A 19,383-nucleotide genomic window follows, 5' to 3' on the forward strand; every position below is an offset into this window, starting at 1 on the left:
TGCACTTGGGAAAAATGGTGTTTGAAATTGGATCACAGAAATGTCCGACCGGCCGTTGGTGTGGTGTCCTAGATATTACCCATCGCCCCTGGCTAAGCAACAATGACACTTTTCACGTCTGACCTTTTTCTCTTTTTGGGCTTTATGACCTTGCCGCTGCAGTCCACGTGTGCCCGGCCGTAACCTCCAACCCTTTGGGTGCTTAGCTTGAGTCTTGGAATTTTGAAGAGAGCCTGTTTGTCTCTGTGGTGGCAAGTCTCAAAGCAGAATGGCACATCTAGTACTGACAACGTCCTGGCAGGCACACGGGTTGATGCAGGTTTGACCTCCCTGCCTTGAGGTCCAATGAAGACAAAGCAGTGACTTGAGGACAGTCAGAGTCCAATTGCACGGAGGCGGAGGCCGGGGGGGGGGGGGGGGGGGGGGAGGGCAATCAGAGTCCAATTGCACAGGGGGGCAATCAGAATCTAATTGCACAAGGGGGGTCAATCAGAGTCCAATTGCACAGGGGGGGTCAATCAGAGTCCAATTGCACAGGGGGGCAGAGTCTAATTGCACAGGGGGGCAATCGGAGTCCAATTGCACAGGGGGCGGGGCAATCAGAGTTCAATTGCACAAGGGGGGCAGTCAGAGTCCAATTGCACAAGGGGGGCAGTCAGAGTCCAATTGCACAGGGGGCCAATGAGAGTCTAATTGCTGCATTTCAGCAGTGGAATGACACCTAGTGCCACTTGCCTGGTGTAGAGCCCCTTATAGTACCCCCACGGATGGTGCCGCGTTGTAGGCCATGCTTAGCCCAGAAGGGGAGCCGTTGCTCGAAGCTGGGGTGAGGGCATCGGAACCAAGCAATCGTCCGCCAACCTGTGTTCCCCGGCATCATTGCAAGTGGGTGAAAGCTCAGACCCCGTTGCCCGCGGGCGAGCCTCCTGTGTGTCTCAGTTGCAGGTATAGGCATGCGTCCTCTCACTGCACCGGCTGCAGGTGACCTGGCAGCACCAGTGGAACTTGCAGTTGCACTGCCAGGTGCGGGTGTACTGGAAGGTGTTGTACCCCCGGCCGCAGCACAGGATCTCGCAGCCGCCCTGCTTCCCAGCGTCTCCCCGCTCACACCGGCGTCCCCGTGTGCCCGCGCTCCCCGTGGCCACGCTCTCCTCGCAGTAGTTGGGTGAACGCTCGGTGTAGACCAGGTCGGTGGGCAGCGGCTTGAGGTGGGACGTCCTGCGGACCTTCAGGAAAGTGGGCTGGTGCCCCCGGCCCGCCCGCACCGGCTCCACCTGAACTGCCCGCCCGTACTTGTTCTTGAGGGCGTAGCCCACCTCGCGGAAGGCTGGCAGGGTCACCCAGCAGGTCTTGATGGTGCAGGAGCCCGAGACGCCGTGGCATTTACACTCCATCCTCATACTCTCCCTCAGGGTCTGCAAAGGCAACACAAAGCAACAATTACCAGCCTTATCACCAGCAATACTTGTCCCGCTCGCTGCCGGACCCACCGCGACCTCGGCCTCAGGCGAGACGGCAAGTCCCGGGTCCAACAAGAACGGGGATTGAACCCCCTACGCCAGTGACACCAAACTGACCTGCGACCGACGTCCATTATTAAGGATGTTACAGAGTGGCGCTCAGAAAAACTGAAGGCAGAGTCAACATGGTTTCGTGAAAGGAAAATCACGTTGAACCAATTTACTGGAGCTCCCTGCAGGAGTCACATGGGATGGCGATAGAGGGGAACCAGTGGATGCGCTGTACTTGGATTTGCAGAAGGCGTTTGATAATAAGCGTGCAGCTAAAGCAGGCAATGAAGAAGGCAAATGATATAGCGAGAGGATTTGCGTATAGGAATAGGGATGTTTTGCTGCAATTTCTTAGGGCGTCAGTGAGGCCAAACCTGGAGCATTGTGTGCAGTTTTGGTCTCCTTATCTGAGGAAGGATGTCTTTGATTTGATTTATTATTGTCACGTGTACCGGGATACAGTGAAAAGTATTGTTTCTTGCACGTTATGCAGACAAAGCATACTGTTCACAGAGTACATAGGGGAGCAGGAAAGGAGAGGGTGCAGAATATAGTGTTACAACCATAGCTAGAGTGTAGAGAAAGATCAGCTTAACATATAGTATGTCCATTCAGTTTGATGGCAGCAGGGAAGAAGCTGTTCTTGAGTCGGTTGGTACGTGATCTCAGACTTGTCCTTGCTGTAGAGGGAGAACAGCGAAGGTTTACCAGGCTGATTCCTGGGATGGCAGGTCTGTCATATGAGGAGAGACTAAGTCGGTTAGGATTATATTCACTGGAGTTTAGAAGAGTGAGAGGGGATCTCATAGAAACTTATAAAATTCTAACAGGGTTAGACAGGGTAGATTCAGAAAGAATGTTCCCGATGGTGGGGGGAGTCCAGAACTAGGGGTCATAGTTTGAGGATAAGGGGGTAAACCTTTCAGAATTGAGGTGAGGAGAAATTTCTTCACCCAGAGGGTGGTGAATGTGTGGAATTCACTCCCACAGAAAGTAGTGGAGACCAAAACGTTGTGTGATTTCGAGAAGAAATTGGATATCGCTCTTGGGGCTAAAGGGATCGAGGGATATGGGGGGAAGGGGGGGGATCAGGATATTGAATTTAATGATCAGCCATGATCAAAATGAATGACGTAGCAGCTCGATGGGCCGAATGGCCTCCTCCTGCTGCTATTTCTGTTGTTTCTATGATACATCGAAGGTTATTGCGGGAAATAAAAGTTAATGGCATAGGGATTAACACAGAGGCACGGATTGGACATTGGCTAGCGGACAGGAAACAGAGAGTAGGCATAAATGGGTCTTTTTATGGTTAGTCAGGCGTGACGAGTGTTGTGCCACAGGGATCTGTGCTGGGACCTCACCTATTTACAATTCATATCAGTGAGTTGGATGAAGGGACTGAAGGCACGGTTGCTAAACTTGCTGACGACACAAAGACAGGTAGGACAGTCAGTTGTGAAGAGAACAAAAGGATGTACTAAAGGACGTAGACAGGTTCAGTGAGTGGGAGAAATTCTGGCAAGTGGAGAACAATGTGAGGAAAATGTGAAATTGGCCATTTTTGGCAGGAACAATAAAGAATAAACTTTTTATCTGGACAGCGAGAGATTGCAGAGCCCGGAGGTGCAGAGGGATCTGGGGGTCCGAGTGCACGAATCAAAAAAGGCTGGCGTACAGGGACAGCAAGTGATTAGGAAAGCTCATAGAATGTTACTGTTCACTGTGAGGGGAATTGAAGAGAAAAGTAGGAAGGTTATGCTTCAGTTGTACAGGGTGTTGGTGAGACCACATCTGGAGTATTGTGTACAGTATCAGTGAGGTCACATCTGGAGTATTGTGTACAGTATCAGTGAGACCACATCTGGAGTATTGTGTACAGTATCAGTGAGACCACATCTGGAGTATTGTGTACAGTATCAGTGAGACCACATCTGGAGTACTGTGCACAGTATCAGTGAGGCCACATCTGGATTATTGTGTACAGTATGGGTGAGGCCACATCTGGAGTATTGTGTACAGTATCAGTGAGACCATATCTGGAGTATTGTGTACAGTATGGGTGAGGCCACATCTGGAGTATTGTGTACAGTATGGATGAGACCACATCTGGAGTATTGTGTACAGTATCAGTGAGACCACATCTGGAGTATTGTGTACAGTATGGGTGAGGCCACATCTGGAGTATTGTGTACAGTATGGATGAGACCACATCTGGAGTATTGTGTACAGTATCTGAGACCACATCTGGAGTATTGTGTACAGTATCAGTGAGGCCACATCTGGAGTATTGTGTACAGTATCTGTGAGACCACATCTGGAGTATTGTGTACAGTATGGGTGAGGCCACATCTGGAGTATTGTGTACAGTATCAGTGAGACCACATCTGGAGTATTGTGTACAGTATGGGTGAGGCCACATCTGGAGTATTGTGTACAGTATCAGTGAGACCACATCTGGAGTATTGTGTACAGTATGGGTCTCCTTATTTAAGGAAAGATATTTCCTCTTGTTGGAGAATCTAGAACAAGGGGGATCTCGGGGGATCAAAGGGGCTGAATGGCCTACTCCGGCTCCAATTCTTATGTTATAAATCTGTGGCCTTTTCATTCAGACATGGGTGCACAGATCCACCCACGTGCACACTCGCATCGTGCACAGATCCACAACATGCACACTCGTACCGTGCACAGACCCACCCACGTGCACACTCGCATCATGCACAGTTCCACAACATGCACACTCGCATCGTGCACAGATCCACCCATGTGCACACTCGTACTGGGCACAGACCCACCCATGTGCACACTCGCATCGTGCACAGATCCACCCATGTGCACACTCGTACCGTGCACAGACCCACCCACGTGCACACTCGCATCGTGCACAGACCCACCTACGTGCACACTCACATCGTGCACGGACCCACTCACGTGCACACTCGTAACGTTCACAGACCCACCCACGTGCACACTCGTGCCGTGCACAGACCCACCCACGTGCACACTCGTGCCGTGCACAGACCCACCCACGTGCACACTCATGCCGTGCACAGACCCACCCACGTGCACACTCGCACCGTGCACAGACCGCCCAACGTGCACACTCGTGCTGTGCACAGACCCACCCACGTGCACACTCGTGCCGTTCACAGACCCACCCACGTGCACGCTCGTACCGTTCACAGACCGCCCGATGTGCACACCCGTGCTGTGCAGACCCACCCACGTGCACACTCGTGCCGTGCACAGACCCACCCACGTGCACACTCATATCGTTCACAGACCCACCCACGTGCACACTCGCACCGTGCACAGACCCACCCATGTGCACACTCGTATCGTTCACAGACCCACCCATGTGCACACTCGTGCCGTGCACAGACCCGCCCACGTGCACGCTCGTACCGTTCACAGACCGCCCCACGTGCACACTCGTGCCGTGCACAGACCCACCCACGCGCACACTCGCACCGTGCACAGACCCACCCACGTGCACACTCGCACCGTGCACATACCCACCCACGTGCACACTCGCACCGTTCACAGACCAACCCACGTGCACACTCATACCATGCACAGACACAGCCACGTGCACACTCGTGCCGTGCACTGACTGCCCACGTGCACACTCGTGCCATGTACAGACTGCCTCACGTGCACACTCGTGCCCTGCACAGACCGCCCCATGTGCACACTCGTACCGTGCACAGACCAGCCCCACATGCACACTCGCACCGTGCGCAGACCGCCCCACGTGCACACTCGCACCGTGCACAGACCCGCCCCACGTGCACACTCGCACCGTGCACAGACACGCCCCACGTGCACACTCGCATCGTGCACAGACCCACCCACGTGCACACTCGCATCGTGCACAGATCCACCCACGTGCACACTCGCACCGTGCACAGACCCACCCACGTGCACACTCACATAGTGCACAGATCCACCCACGTGCACACTCGCATCGAGCACAGAGCCACCCACGTGCACACTCGCACCGTGCACAGACCACCCCACGTGCACACTCGTACCGTGCACAGACCCACCCACGTGCACACTCGCGCCATGCACAGACCACCCCACGTGCACACTCGCGTTGTGCACAGACTGCCCCACGTGCACACTCACGTCGTGCACAGACCCACCCACGTGCACACTCGCACCGTGCACAGACCCGCCCCACGTGCACACTCGCACCGTGCACAGACCCGCCCCACGTGCACACTCGCACCGTGCACAGACCCGCCCCACGTGCACACTCGTACCGTGCACAGACCCGCCCACGTGCACACTCGCACCGTGCACAGACCCGCCCCACGTGCACACTCGCACCGTGCACAGACCCGCCCCACGTGCACACTCGCACCGTGCACAGACCCGCCCCACGTGCACACTCGTACCGTGCACAGACCCGCCCACGTGCACACTCGTACCGTGCACAGACCCGCCCACGTGCACACTCGCACCGTGCACAGACCCGCCCCACGTGCACACTCGCACCGTGCACAGACCCGCCCCACGTGCACACTCGCACCGTGCACAGACCCACCCCACGTGCACACTCGCGCTCCCTCGAGCAGCCTCACTGACCTTCCTTCCCACCTCATTGTTGTGCAGGTTCATTAGCCTCCGGGCGTGACGCTTGACCTCGCGAGCGTCGAGGAAGCGGCGGGAGAAGACGATGCCGTGCTCCACGTCTGCCGAGCAGCCCCCCCATTTCCAGCCCCGCTCCTGCTCGTAGTAGCCGTGTTTGGCCCTGTCGCAGCTGCAGTCCGACAGGTTGCCCTGGCTGCAAGCCTCCGTGACAGCGTGAGCCACGCCCGCCGCGATGATGCTGTAGGCGAAGGCCGTCTCCCTGCTTCCTGAAGGAGCAAAACCGATCAGCGTCACTCCCGGCTGCAGGGGTGGGGGGAATACAAGTAGGGCCGACATGGGGCCCTCAGGGTGACACCCCTCCGCTCTGTGCCGTTAAATGAGTATACCCGGTGGGGGGAGGTGTGGTGGTCGGCTGGGGTGGGGGGGGGGGGGGGGGGGGGGGCGGTGGGATGCATGCTGTAAAAATATGAACAAACAAATTGGGAAAAAGATTAGGCCGCCTGACCTCTCGAGTCCACTTCGCCAAACAATGAGGTCAAGGCCGATCTGATTGTACCCTCATGCCAACCCCCCCCATAACTTTTAACCCCTGCGACGCTCCCTCAGCACTGACCCTCCCACAGTGCGGCGCTCCCTCAGCACTGACCCTCCCACAGTGCGGCGCTCCCTCAGCACTGACCCTCCCACAGTGCGGCGCTCCCTCAGCACTGACCCTCCCACAGTGCGGCGCTCCCTCAGCACTGACCCTCCCACAGTGCGGCGCTCCCTCAGCACTGACCCTCCCACAGTGCGGCGCTCCCTCAGCACTGACCCTCCCACAGTGCGGCACTCCCTCAGCACTGACCCTCCCACAGTGCGGCGCTTCCTCAGTACTGACCCTCCCACAGTGCAGCGCTCCCTCAGCACTGACCCTCCCACAGTATGGCGCTCCCACAGCACTGACCCTCCCACAGTGCGGCGCCCCCTCAGCACTGACACTCCCACAGTGCGGCGCTTCCTCAGCACTGACCCTCCCACAGTGCAGCGCTCCCTCAGCACTGACCCTCCCATAGCGCAATGCTCCCTCAGCACTGACCCTCCCACTGTGCGGCGCTCCCTCAGCACTGACCCTCCCACTGTGCGGCACTACCTCAGCACTGACCCTCCCACAGTGCGGCGCTCCCTCAGCACTGACCCACCCACAAGTGCGGCGCTCCCTCTGCACTGACCCTCCCACAGTGCGGCGCTCCCTCAGCACTGACCCTCCCACAGTGCGGCGCTCCCTCAGCACTGACCCTCCCACAGTGCGGCGCTCCCTCAGCACTGACCCTCCCACAGTGCGGCGCTCCCTCAGCACTGACCCTCCCACAGTGCGGCGCTCCCTCAGTACTCACCCTCCCACAGTGCGGCGCTCCCTCAGCACCGGTGTGAGTGTTGGGCCTGGATTACGTGGCTTGAGTCTGGGGAGTGCGGGGAGTGCGAGCTGGGACTCGGGTGGCTGCAAGGGTTGGCCGCAGTTACGGGGGGGCAGGGGCGTGCGATAAGGAGGGGGCTGGTGGAGGGTGGTGGGTTCACGTACCTATCTTCAACTCCGGGCCGAAAACTGTCCTCTCCCCCAGGGCTGTACAGTTCCAGCGACTGGTCCTGAACTGGTGTTGGCATTCGTCCAGCCCCATCTGTGCTCCCTCCCCAATGACGATCATGGCATCCGGCCGGTTCTGGCACAAGTCTCGCTGGCGCGGCGCCAGTCCCGGCATCTTATTGCAAATGATGCTGGCACCAAGGGCCACCACCGACGGGAATCCGCTGTGGGCAGAGAATGAGAGAGAGAATGAGGGCAGCGCGGGCAGAGAGGGAGGAGAGGAGGGAGGGTGGTGGTGGGAAGGGGGGAGAGGGTGGGAAGAGAGAGGGGGAAAAGAGAGAGGAGGCTGTGGAAGAAAGGAAGAGCGGAGAGGGAGGGGGACAAAGGGGGGGGGGGCAGTGAGAGAGTGAATGGGGGAGGGAACGAGGGAAAAGAGAGAGGGAAAGAGAGAAGCGAGTCGGAGAAAGAAAGTGAGGGAGGGAGAGTGACGGAGAGACAGACAGGTTGGGAGAGAAAGGGTTAAAGGGGGAGAGAGAGAGATGGAGAGAAAGGGAGGTTGGGAAAGGGGAAAGAGAGGGAAGGGAAGAGAGAGGAGGAGGGAGAGAAGGAGGGAAGGGGAGTGAGAAAAGGAGAGAGGGGGACAGAGGAGGGGGCTTAGGGAAGGAGACAGTTGAGGGGAAAGACAGAAGGAGAAAGGGGAATGAGGGGAGGGGAGACAGAGGGAAAGGGAAGAAGAGAGTGCGGGACAGAGTGTGGGAGTGAGGGAAGGATAGAACGAGATAGTGGGCTGTGGGGAGAGAGGGAGATAGAGAGGGGCGAGGGGAGAGAGAGAGAGGAACTGGGGGGGAAACACAACATTATGTGCAGCAGGCGGTAAAGAAGGCTAATGGCATGTTGGCCTTCACTGTGAGAGGTTTCGAGTACAGGAGCAGGGATGTGATGCAGCAATTGTACGGGGCCTTGCTGAGTTTTGGTCTCCTTTTCTGAGGAAGGATGTTCTTGCTCTCGAGGGAGTGCAGTGAAGGTTTACCAGGCTGATTCCGGGGATGGCGGGACTGATGTATGAGGAGAGATTGACGAGGTTAGGATTGTTTTAGCTGGAGTTCAGACGAATGAGGGGGGATCTCATAGAGACTCATAAAATTCTAACAGGACTAGACAGGGTAGATGCAGGGAGGATGTTCCCGATGGTGGGGGAGTCCAGAACCAGGGGTCACAGTCTGAGGATCCGGGGTAGACCATTTAGGACGGAGGTGAGGAGACATTTCTTCGCCCAAAGAGTGGTGAGCCTGTGGAATTCATTCCCACAGGAAGTAGTTGATGCCAAAACATTGAATGTATTCAAGGGGCGGCTGGATATAGCACTTGGGGCGAATGGGATCAGAGGTTATGGGGAGGAAGCAGGATTAGGGAATTGAGTTGGGTGATCAGCCATGATGGTGATGAATGGTGGAGCAGGCTCGAAGGGCCGAATGGCCTCCTCCTGCTCCTATCTTCTATGTTCCTATCAGAACTAGGAACAAGGATAGGCCACTCAGCCCCTCGGGTCTGCTCCTCCATTCAATATGATCATGGCTGGTCTCACCTCGGCCTCAACTCCACTTTCCTGCCCGTTGTCCATAACCCTTCAACCCTATTACTCATTAAAAATCTGTTCATCTCCTCAAATTTCCTCAAAGTCCCGGCATCCACCGTACTCTGGGGTAGTGAATTCCAGACTCATCGCCCTCTGGGGGAGCTCATTGCTCCTCATTTCTGTTTTAAATCTGCTCCCCACTCCCCCCACCTTATCCTAAAGCTAGGACCTCTCGTTCTAGGTCCCCCTACATCAGCAAACATTCCCTCGCCGTCTACTCTGTCAATCCCCCTTATCACTTCAATGAGATCTCCCCTCATAGTCGAGAGAGCACAGGCCTAAACTGCCCCAATCTCGCTTCATAAGACAAAACCTCTCATCTCTGGATTTAAATCGAGTGAATCTCCTCTGAGCTGCCTCCAATGCAACTCCATCTCTCCTCGGGCAAGGGGACCAGAACTGTACGCAGTACACTCCAGGTGCTGCCTCACTAATGCCTCGTACAGTAGCAGCAACTCATCCCTGTTTTTATATCCTATTCCTTTCGCAATAAATCCCATTTCCCTCCCTTCTTACCTGCTCTACCTGCGTACTTGCTCTCTACGATTCATGCACTCGGACACCCAGATCCCTCTGCCCCGAAGCACTCCAAAGTCTCTCTCCATTTGGACAATAAGTTGCCTTCCTGCTTCTCCAACCAAAATGGATAACCTGACACTGATCCACCTCAAATTCCAAATGCCACATTTTGGCCCCACTCACCTAACCTATCCATATCCGTTTGTAAATTGCTTATTTCCCCATTACAACCGACTATCCCACCTATTTTAGTGCCATCCGCAAATCTGGCTTTGGTACCTACTCTCCCTGTGTATAAGTCATAGAATTTACACTGCAGAAGGAGGCCGTTTGGCCCACCGAGCCTGCACCAATAACAATCCCACCCAGATCCTGTCCTAGCCCCATAACCCCACATACATTTACCTTCCTAATTCCCCCTGACATCAAGGGGCAATTTAGCACGGCCAATCAACCTAACCCACACATCTTGGAGTGTGGGAGGATACCGGAGCACCCGGAGGAAACCCACGCAGACACGGGGAGAACGTGCAAACTCCATACAGACAGTGACCCAAGCCGGGAATCGAACCCAGGTCCCTGGCGCTCTGAGGCAGCAGTGCTAACCACTGTGCCGCCCCCATTAATACAGTCGTTAATATAGCTTGTAAATAGTTGGGGCTCAAGGATTGAACACTGTGGCACCTCCACTAGTTACATCTTGCCAACCAGAAAAAGACCTATTTATCCCAACTCTCTCCATTCTGTTGGTTAGCCAATCCTCTATCCAAGCTAATATATTACCCCCAACCCCGTGGGATCTTGCCTTGTGAAGGGGAGAAGGAGTGAGGGGTTGTGGAGTAAATGGAAGAGTGAGTGAGGGAAATGGAGGAAAGGGGGATACAGAGAAGCTGGGAGGGAGAGAGTGAGGAAGATAGAGAGGGGGGAAGGGAGGAGAGAAGGATAAGGAGACGGTGACGGTGGCTAGAAAGGGAGTGTGAGTGAGGGGGAGAGTCAGAGAGACAAAGCTCTTGAGGGGGGGAGAATTGGGGTGATAGGGAAAGGAGGAGACAGTGGGAGAGAGAGAGAGAGAGAGAGAGGTGTAAGAAAAAGAGCGAGAGATGGGAAAGGAAAGACAGGGTGGGGGACGGAGGGAGAGGGGGACGGAGGGAGAGGGGGACGGAGGGAGAGGGGGACGGAGGGAGAGGGGGACGGAGGGAGAGGGGGACGGAGGGAGAGGGGGACGGAGGGAGAGGGGGACGGAGGGAGAGGGGGACGGAGGGAGAGGGGGACGGAGGGAGAGGGGGACGGAGGGAGAGGGGGACGGAGGGAGAGGGGGACGGAGGGAGAGGGGGACGGAGGGAGAGGGGGACGGAGGGAGAGGGGGACGGAGGGAGAGGGGGACGGAGGGAGAGGGGGACGGAGGGAGAGGGGGACGGAGGGAGAGGGGGACGGAGGGAGAGGGGGACGGAGGGAGAGGGGGACGGAGGGAGAGGGGGACGGAGGGAGAGGGGGACGGAGGGAGAGGGGGACGGAGGGAGAGGGGGACGGAGGGAGAGGGGGACGGAGGGAGAGGGGGACGGAGAGAGAGGGGGACGGAGAGAGAGGGGGACGGAGGGAGAGGGGGACGGAGGGAGAGGGGGACGGAGAGAGAGGGGGACGGAGAGAGGGGAGAGTGGGACGGAGAGAGGGGAGGGGAGGGACGGAGAGAGGGGAGGGGAGGGACGGAGAGAGGGGAGGGGAGGGACGGAGAGAGGGGAGGGGAGGGACGGAGAGAGGGGAGGGGAGGGACGGAGAGAGGGGAAGGGGAGGACGGAGAGAGGGGAGAGGGGGACGGAGAGAGGGGGGGACGGAGAGAGGGGGGGACGGAGAGAGGGGAGGGGGGAACGGAGAGAGGGAAGAGGGGGGGAACAGAGAGAGGGGAGAGGGGGGGAACGGAGAGAGGGGAGAGGGGGAGAAACGGAGAGAGGGGAGAGGGGGGGAAACGGAGAGAGGGGAGAGGGGGGGAATGGAGAGAGGGGAGGGGGGACGGAGAGAGGGGAGAGGGGGATGGAGAAAGGGGAGGGGGGGGACGGAGAGAGGGAGAGGGGGGCAACGGAGAGAGGGGAGAGGGGGGGAATGGAGAGAGGGGAGGGGGGACGGAGAGAGGGGAGAGGGGTTGGAGAAAGGGGAGGGGGGGGACGGAGAGAGGGGAGAGGGGGGCAACGGAGAGAGGGAAGAGGGGGGGAACGGAGAGAGGGGAGGGGGGGGAACGGGGAGAGGGGGACGGAAAGAGGGGAGGGGGGGATGGAGAGAGGGGAGAGGGCGGACGGGTAGAGGGGGGACGGAGAGAGGACGGATGGAGGGGGGGACGGAGAGAGAGAGAGTGGAGACGGGGGGGGGGGGGGGCGGAGAGAGAGAGAGAGGAGGGGTTGGAGGGGGGGGGATGGAGAGAGAAGGGGGGATGGAGAGACAGGGGGGATGGAGAGAGAAGGGGGGATGGAGAGAGAAGGGGGGATGGAGAGAGAAGGGGATGGAGAGAGAGGGGGGGATGGAGAGAGAGGGGGGGATGGAGAGAGAGGGGGGGGGGATGGAGAGAGAGGGGGGGGACAGAGAGAGGAGAGATTTGATTTACAGAATCATAGAATCCGACAGTGCAGAAAGAGGCCATTTGGCCCATCGAGTCTGCGCCAACCACAATCCCACCCATAACCCCAAGCATTTACCCTGCTGTCCCCCTGACACTAAGGGGGAATTTAGCACGGCCAATCCACCTAACCTACATATCTTTGGACTGCGGGAGGAAACCGGAGCACCCGGAGGAAACCCACGCAGACACGGGGAGAAGGTGCAAACTCCACACAGACAGTGACCCGAGGCCAGAATCGAACCCGGGTCCCTGGAGCTGTGAGGCAGCAGTGCTAACCACTGTGCTACCGTGGAGGCACAGGGAAAAGGAGTGAGATAGTGAGGGGAGGGGAGAGAATGGTGGAATGATCGGGGTTGAGAGATGGGTGCGAGATACAGTGAGACCAGCAGAGAGATCGGGAGAAGAGAGAGAGAGAGGGAGCGATACAGAGGAGAGGGAGTGACTGACAGAGAGGGTGAGATAGAGAGACAGACACACTGAGAAGCAAAGACAGACAAATACATTGACAGCAAGAGGGACAGATACCTTCTGGTGTCCCACAAGTGTCCCACCAGCCCACCCGTGCCCTTTGCACCAACACCGGCTCACCCCCTCACACGCCTCACCCTGCCCCTTCCCACAGGGCACAGGAACATTCAATGCCCCCCAGGGTACACGCCATGCCATACAGGCAGCGTTGAGGATTGAGTGATCAGATCTCAGAGCGGTTAGCCCCAAGAGTAAACTCATGCTCCCCAAGGTCCTCTCCGAATACCCAGCAGACACACCGCGCCCGTATTGTGCACAGCAAGATTCCACAAACGCTCGGGCTGATGCTGTGGGGATGTGGGGGTGGGGGAGTGGGCAGGGTGGAGTGATATTCGGCCCCGGGCCAGTGCTGGCATTTCACCATCGCTCAGCTTTCCACCAATGGAGGCCATTGAATCGTTAACTGAGAAAAGAAGAGTTCAGGAGGCAGCATCAGCCTCGGCATCTACCCTGCAGAGATGGCACATCCGAGAGCGCGGCGCCCCTTCAGCACTGACCCTCCCACAGTGCGGCGCCCCTTCAGCACTGACCCTCCCACAGTGCGGCGCCCCTTCAGCACTGACCCTCCCCCAGTGCGGCGCTCCCTCAGCACTGACCCTCCCACAGTGCGGCGCTCCCTCAGCACTGACCCTCCGAGAGCGTGGTGCCCCCTCAGCACTGACCCTCCCACAGTGCGGCACTCCCTCAGCACTGACCCTCCCACAGTGCGGCGCCCCTTCAGCACTGACCCTCCCACAGTGCGACGCTCCCTCAGCACTGACCCTCCCACAGTGCGGCGCTCCCTCAGCACTGACCCTCCGAGAGCGTGGTGCCCCCTCAGCACTGACCCTCCCACAGTGCGGTGCCCCCTCAGCACTGACCCTCCCTCAGCGCGGCGCCCCCTCAGCACTGACCCTCCCTCAGCACTGACCCTCCCACAGCGCGGCGCCCCCTCAGCACTGACCCTCCCTCAGCACTGACCTCCCACAGCGCGGCGCCCCCTCAGCACTGACCCTCCCACAGCGCGGTGCTCCCTCAGCACTGACCCTCCCACAGTGCGGCACTCCCTCAGCACTGACCCTCCCACAGTGCGGTGCTCCCTCAGCACTGACCCTCCCACAGTGCGGCACTCCCTCAGCACTGACCCTCCGAGAGCACGGTGCCCCCTCAGCACTGACCCTCCCACAGTGCAGCACTCCCTCAGCACTGACCCTCCGACAGTGCGGCGCTCCCTCAGCACTGACCCTCCCACAGTGCGGCGCTCCCTCAGCACTGACCCTCCCAAAGTGCGGCGCTCCCTCAGCACTGACCCTCCCACAGTGCGGCGCTCCCTCAGCACTGACCCTCCCACAGTGCGGCGCTCCCTCAGCACTGACCCTCCCACAGTGCGGCGCTCCCTTAGCACTGAACCTCCCACAGTGCGGCGCTCCCTCAGCACTGACCCTCCCACAGTGCGGCACTCCCTCAGCACTGACCCTCCGAGAGCACGGTGCCCCCTCAGCACTGACCCTCCCACAGTGCAGCACTCCCTCAGCACTGACCCTCCCACAGTGCGGGGCTCCCTCAGCACTGACCCTCCCACAGTGCGGCGCTCCCTCAGCACTGACCCTCCCACAGTGCGGCACTCCTTTAGCACTGACCCTCCCACAGTGCGGCGCCCCCTCAGCACTGACACTCCCACAGTGCGGCGCTCCCTCAGCACTGACCCTCCCACAGTGCGGCGCTCCCTCAGCACTGACCCTCCCACAGTGCGGCGCTCCCTCAGCACTGACCCTCCCACAGTGCGGCGCTCCCTCAGCACTGACCCTCCCACAGTGCGGCACTCCTTTAGCACTGACCCTCCCACAGTGCGGCGCCCCCTCAGCACTGACACTCCCACAGTGCGGCGCTCCCTCAGCACTGACCCTCCCACAGTGCGGCGCTCCCTCAGCACTGACACTCCCACAGTGCGGAGGGAGCTTTACTGTGTGCTGGTGAATGCCCTTTTTCAGAGACTAATCCTGTGGTCACTGGGTCGCGGGTTCAGTTGAAAGGAGAATGGTGTAGTCTTTCACCTTCAACCCATTCCCATTCCAAGCGCCTGAAACTTATATGAGCTTCCTGTAATCCCTTCCTCCACCGAAATCATCGATCTCACCGCGCATTTTGGAAACCCGGCTAAATTAATGTTAAAATAATGAATCCCCTCCTTCCATCGTGTGTCGGGACAGGCGGTGAGTGTCTGGGAGAGGGGTGAAAGGTGACTGGCTGAGCTGTCAGACTGTGGGAATGGTTTAACGGTCAGTGAAACCAACCAGTAGCTTGCAGAGTGTTTGTGTGGGCGTCCTGCTGGTATCAGGCACTGTAAACCCACAGGAGCCAATCCCGATAGTATCCCTCCAATTCCTTAAATAAAAAAACACATTACCACATCCCATTTTCATCAATCAAACCACTAGTGCTGGCTTGCCTGAATAATCCACCAATCTGCTCCTCAAGCACTGTCCTCACTGTCGAGTAAAGCTCCCTCCACACTGTCCCCATCAAACACTCCCAGGACAGGGACAGCACGGGGTTAGATACAGAGTAAAGCTCCCTCCACACTGTCCCCATCAAACACTCCCAGGACAGGTACAGCACGGGGTTAGATACAGAGTAAAGCTCCCTCTGCACTGTCCCCATCAAACACTCCCAGGACAGGTACAGCACGGGGTTAGATACAGAGGAAAGCTCCCTCTACACTGTCCCCATCAAACACTCCCAGGACAGGGACAGCACGGGGTTAGATACAGAGTAAAGCTCCCTCTACACTGTCCCCATCAAACACTCCCAGGACAGGGACAGCACGGGGTTAGATACAGAGTAAAGCTCCCTCTACACTGTCCCCATCAAACACTCCCAGGACAGGTACAGCACGGGGTTAGATACAGAGTAAAGCTCCCTCTGCACTGTCCCCATCAAACACTCCCAGGACAGGTACAGCACGGGGTTAGATACAGAGGAAAGCTCCCTCTACACTGTCCCCATCAAACACTCCCAGGACAGGTACAGCACGGGGTTAGATACAGAGTAAAGCTCCCTCTGCACTGTCCCCATCAAACACTCCCAGGACAGGTACAGCACGGGGTTAGATACAGAGTAAAGCTCCCTCTGCACTGTCCCCATCAAACACTCCCAGGACAGGTACAGCACGGGGTTAGATACAGAGGAAAGCTCCCTCTACACTGTCCCCATCAAACACTCCCAGGACAGGGACAGCACAGGGTTAGATACAGAGTAAAGCTCCCTCTGCACTGTCCCCATCAAACACTCCCAGGACTGGTACAGCACGGGGTTAGATACAGAGTAAAGCTCCCTCTGCACTGTCCCCATCAAACACTCCCAGGACAGGTACAGCACGGGGTTAGATACAGAGGAAAGCTCCCTCTACACTGTCCCCATCAAACACTCCCAGGACAGGGACGGCACAGGGTTAGATACAGAGTAAAGCTCCCTCTGCACTGTCCCCATCAAACACTCCCAGGACAGGTACAGCACGGGGTTAGATCCAGAGTAAAGCTCTCTCTACACTGTCCCCATCAAACACTCCCAGGACAGGTACAGCACGGGGTTAGATCCAGAGTAAAGCTCCCTCTACACTGTCCCCATCAAACACTCCCAGGACAGGTACAGCACGGGGTTAGATGCAGAGTAAAGCTCCCTCTACACTGTCCCCATCAAACACTCCCAGGACAGGTACAGCACGGGGTTAGATACAGAGTAAACCTCCCTCTGCACTGTCCCCATCAAACACTCCCAGGACAGGTACAGCACGGGGTTAGATACAGAATAAAGCTCCCTCTACACTGTCCCCATCAAACACTCCCAGGACAGGTACAGCATGGGGTTAGATACAGAGTAAAGCTCCCTCTACACTGTCCCCATCAAACACTCCCAGGATAGGTACAGCAAGTGGTTAGATACAGGGTAAAGCTCCCTCTACACTGTCCCCATCAAACACTCCCAGGACAGGTACAGCACGGGGTTAGATCCAGAGTAAAGCTCCCTCTATACTGTTCGTGCTGCACCTGTCCTGGGAGTGTTTGATGGGGACAGTGTGGAGGGAGTGTCCGTGTCTCAGTTCCCCTCACCTCGGTTGAAGTCAGATGAATTGTGAGGGCATGCTGGTGAGTGCTGAGTAGTTAAATGATTGACAGGAGACAGACAGAGAGACAGAGCTGGAATTCTAGACTTACCCAGCTCCGAGGTAGACCATCCCGATGCACAGCACAGTGTTGTAAATTCCCGGACTGACTCTCAACTCCATTCTGCCAAGCTTGTCATGGAAGTCTCAGGTGAGGTTTGTGTGTGTGTGTGTGCATGTGTGCACATGGGCATCCGTGTGTGAGAGACTGTGTGTGTGTGTGTGTGTGCACGTGTTTGAGTGTGTGTTTCTGTATGTGAGTGTAAATGTGAGTGTGTTTGTGTGAGTCTGTGAGAGAGAGAGTGTGAGAGACAGAGTGTGTGTGAGAGGGACTGTGTGTGTGAGAGAGAGTGTGTGTGAGAGAGAGTGTGTGAGAGAGAGTGTGTGAGAGGGAGAGTGTGTGTGAGTGAGAGTGTGTGTGTGAGAGAGAGTGTGTAAGAGAGAGAGTGTGTGTGTGTGTGAGTGTGTATGTGAGAGAGAGTGTGTGAGAGGGATAGTGTGTGTGAGTGAGAGTGTGTGTGTGAGAGAGAGTGTGTGTGTGAGAGAGAGTGTGTGTGTGTGTGTGTGTGAGAGTGTGTATGTGAGAGAGAGTGTGTGTGTGAGAGAGAGTGTATGTGAGAGGAGAGAGTGTGTGTGAAACAGTGTGCGTGAGAGAGAGAGACAGTATGTGTGAGAGAGTGTGCGTGAGAGAGACTGTGCGTGTGAAAGAGTGCGTGTGTGTGTAAATGCGTTTGAGAGTGTGCGAGTGAGTGTGTGTGAGAGAGTGTGCGTGAGAGAGTGTGTGTGTGAGAGAGTGTGTCAGTGTGTGAGAGAGCGTGTGAGAGAGTGTGTGTGAGAGAGAATATGTGAGAGAGTGTCAGTGTGTGAGAGTGTGTGTGTGAGAGAGTGTGTGTGAGAGAGTGTGTGTGAGAGAGTGTGTGTGAGAGAGTGTGTGTGAGAGAGTGTGTGTGAGAGAGTGTGAGTGAATGTGTGAGAGAGTGTGTGTGAGTATGTGTCAGTGTGTGAGAGAGAGTGTGTGAGAGAGTGTGTGTGTGAGAAAGTGTGAGTGAATGTGTGAGAGAGAATGTGTGAGAATGTGTCAGTGTGTGAGTGAGTGTGTGAGAGTGAGTGAGAAAGTGTGAGTGAATGTGAGAGAGTGTGTGTGAGAGAGTGTGCGAGAGAGTGTGTGTGAGTGTGAGAGGTGTGTGTGTGAGAGAGAGTGTGTGTGTGTGTGAGAGAGAGTGTGTGTGTGAGAGAGAGTGTGTGTGAGAGAGAGAGTGTGTGAGAGAATGTGTGTGTGAGAGAATGTGTGTGTGTGAGTGTGTGTGAGAGTGTGCGTGTGTGTGTGAGAGAGAGTGTGTGTGTGAGAGTGTGTGTGTGTGAGAGAGAGAGAGTGTGTGAGAGTGTGTGTGTGAGAGTGAGTGTGTGTGTGAGAGAGTGTGTGAGAGAGAGTGTGTGTGTGAGAGAGTGTGTGAGTGAATGTGTGAGAGTGTGAGTTAGGTCACAGTGCCATGCGAGCCGGAATGATTTTTCCCACTGGGAGAGTCAGTCGGTGCAAAGTATATCTTCTCAGAAGCTGTAGACGGTGGGGAGGGTAATCTCTCCAAGGAGTCTGTGTGTGTGTGTGTGTGTTGGTGTGTGTGTGTGTTTTGTCAGCCAGCCGGTAGTCTGGGCAAGTCGAGGATCTCACTCGCAATCACTGCTAGCTTTGGAATCCAGGTTAGTTCTTGTGACTGTTCGTAGTGTCAGTGCCTGGTGCAGGTTCATGTCTGGACTTGGGAAGAGAGCTCTCTCTCTCTCTCACACACACACACACTCCACTAAAACCAGTTTCCCACAGTGGGAGGAATCCTTCAAAAAAACACTCCAAAAAAGGCAAATTAAAAAGGAAATCTGCTTTTTTCCCCCAACTCTGCAAATGTCTTCTTTTTAAAAAAAAATACGAAAAAACACCCGCACACAGAGATCCCTGGATTGAGAACTGTCGGAGGAAGTTTAAAGAGAACTCCTTGAAAAATCTTCACAATTCCATTATCTCACAGAGAGGCAGAGATACTGAAGATTCAAGGTTCCTTTCGCAAATATTTCTTTCAAAGCAATTTTCTTTTTCCCTTTCGTTCCTTTACCTCCCTCCGCATCAGCGAGGACCGAGTTCAGGATATTTGGGAATCCAAAGCGGGCTTAATCCCCCCTCCAAAGGCTGTGATCTGCGGGTGAATTCTCACAGGTAAACTGAAACCATCCACCAGAGTTTCCGCCAGTGACTTATTGCCTCAATCTGTTCATCGCTCCGGTTCT

General features: G+C 56.6%; 1 protein-coding gene across 1 annotated transcript; it reads right to left on the reverse strand.

The window, feature by feature from the left end:
• Positions 1 to 935: 935 nt before the first annotated feature.
• Positions 936 to 17,479, reverse strand: LOC144488015 (protein Wnt-7b-like). Its single transcript, XM_078206032.1, has 4 exons — positions 17,159 to 17,479; positions 7,672 to 7,898; positions 6,108 to 6,379; positions 936 to 1,415 (listed from the first exon to the last, which is right to left on the reverse strand). The coding sequence occupies exons 1-4, from the start codon at positions 17,227 to 17,229 to the stop codon at positions 936 to 938; spliced, it is 1,050 nt and encodes a 349-aa protein (XP_078062158.1). The 5' UTR covers positions 17,230 to 17,479.
• Positions 17,480 to 19,383: the final 1,904 nt, after the last annotated feature.

The sequence above is a fragment of the Mustelus asterias genome, unplaced genomic scaffold (genome assembly GCF_964213995.1).
Source record: "Mustelus asterias unplaced genomic scaffold, sMusAst1.hap1.1 HAP1_SCAFFOLD_1208, whole genome shotgun sequence".
NCBI classification, from domain to species: Eukaryota; Metazoa; Chordata; class Chondrichthyes; order Carcharhiniformes; family Triakidae; genus Mustelus; species Mustelus asterias.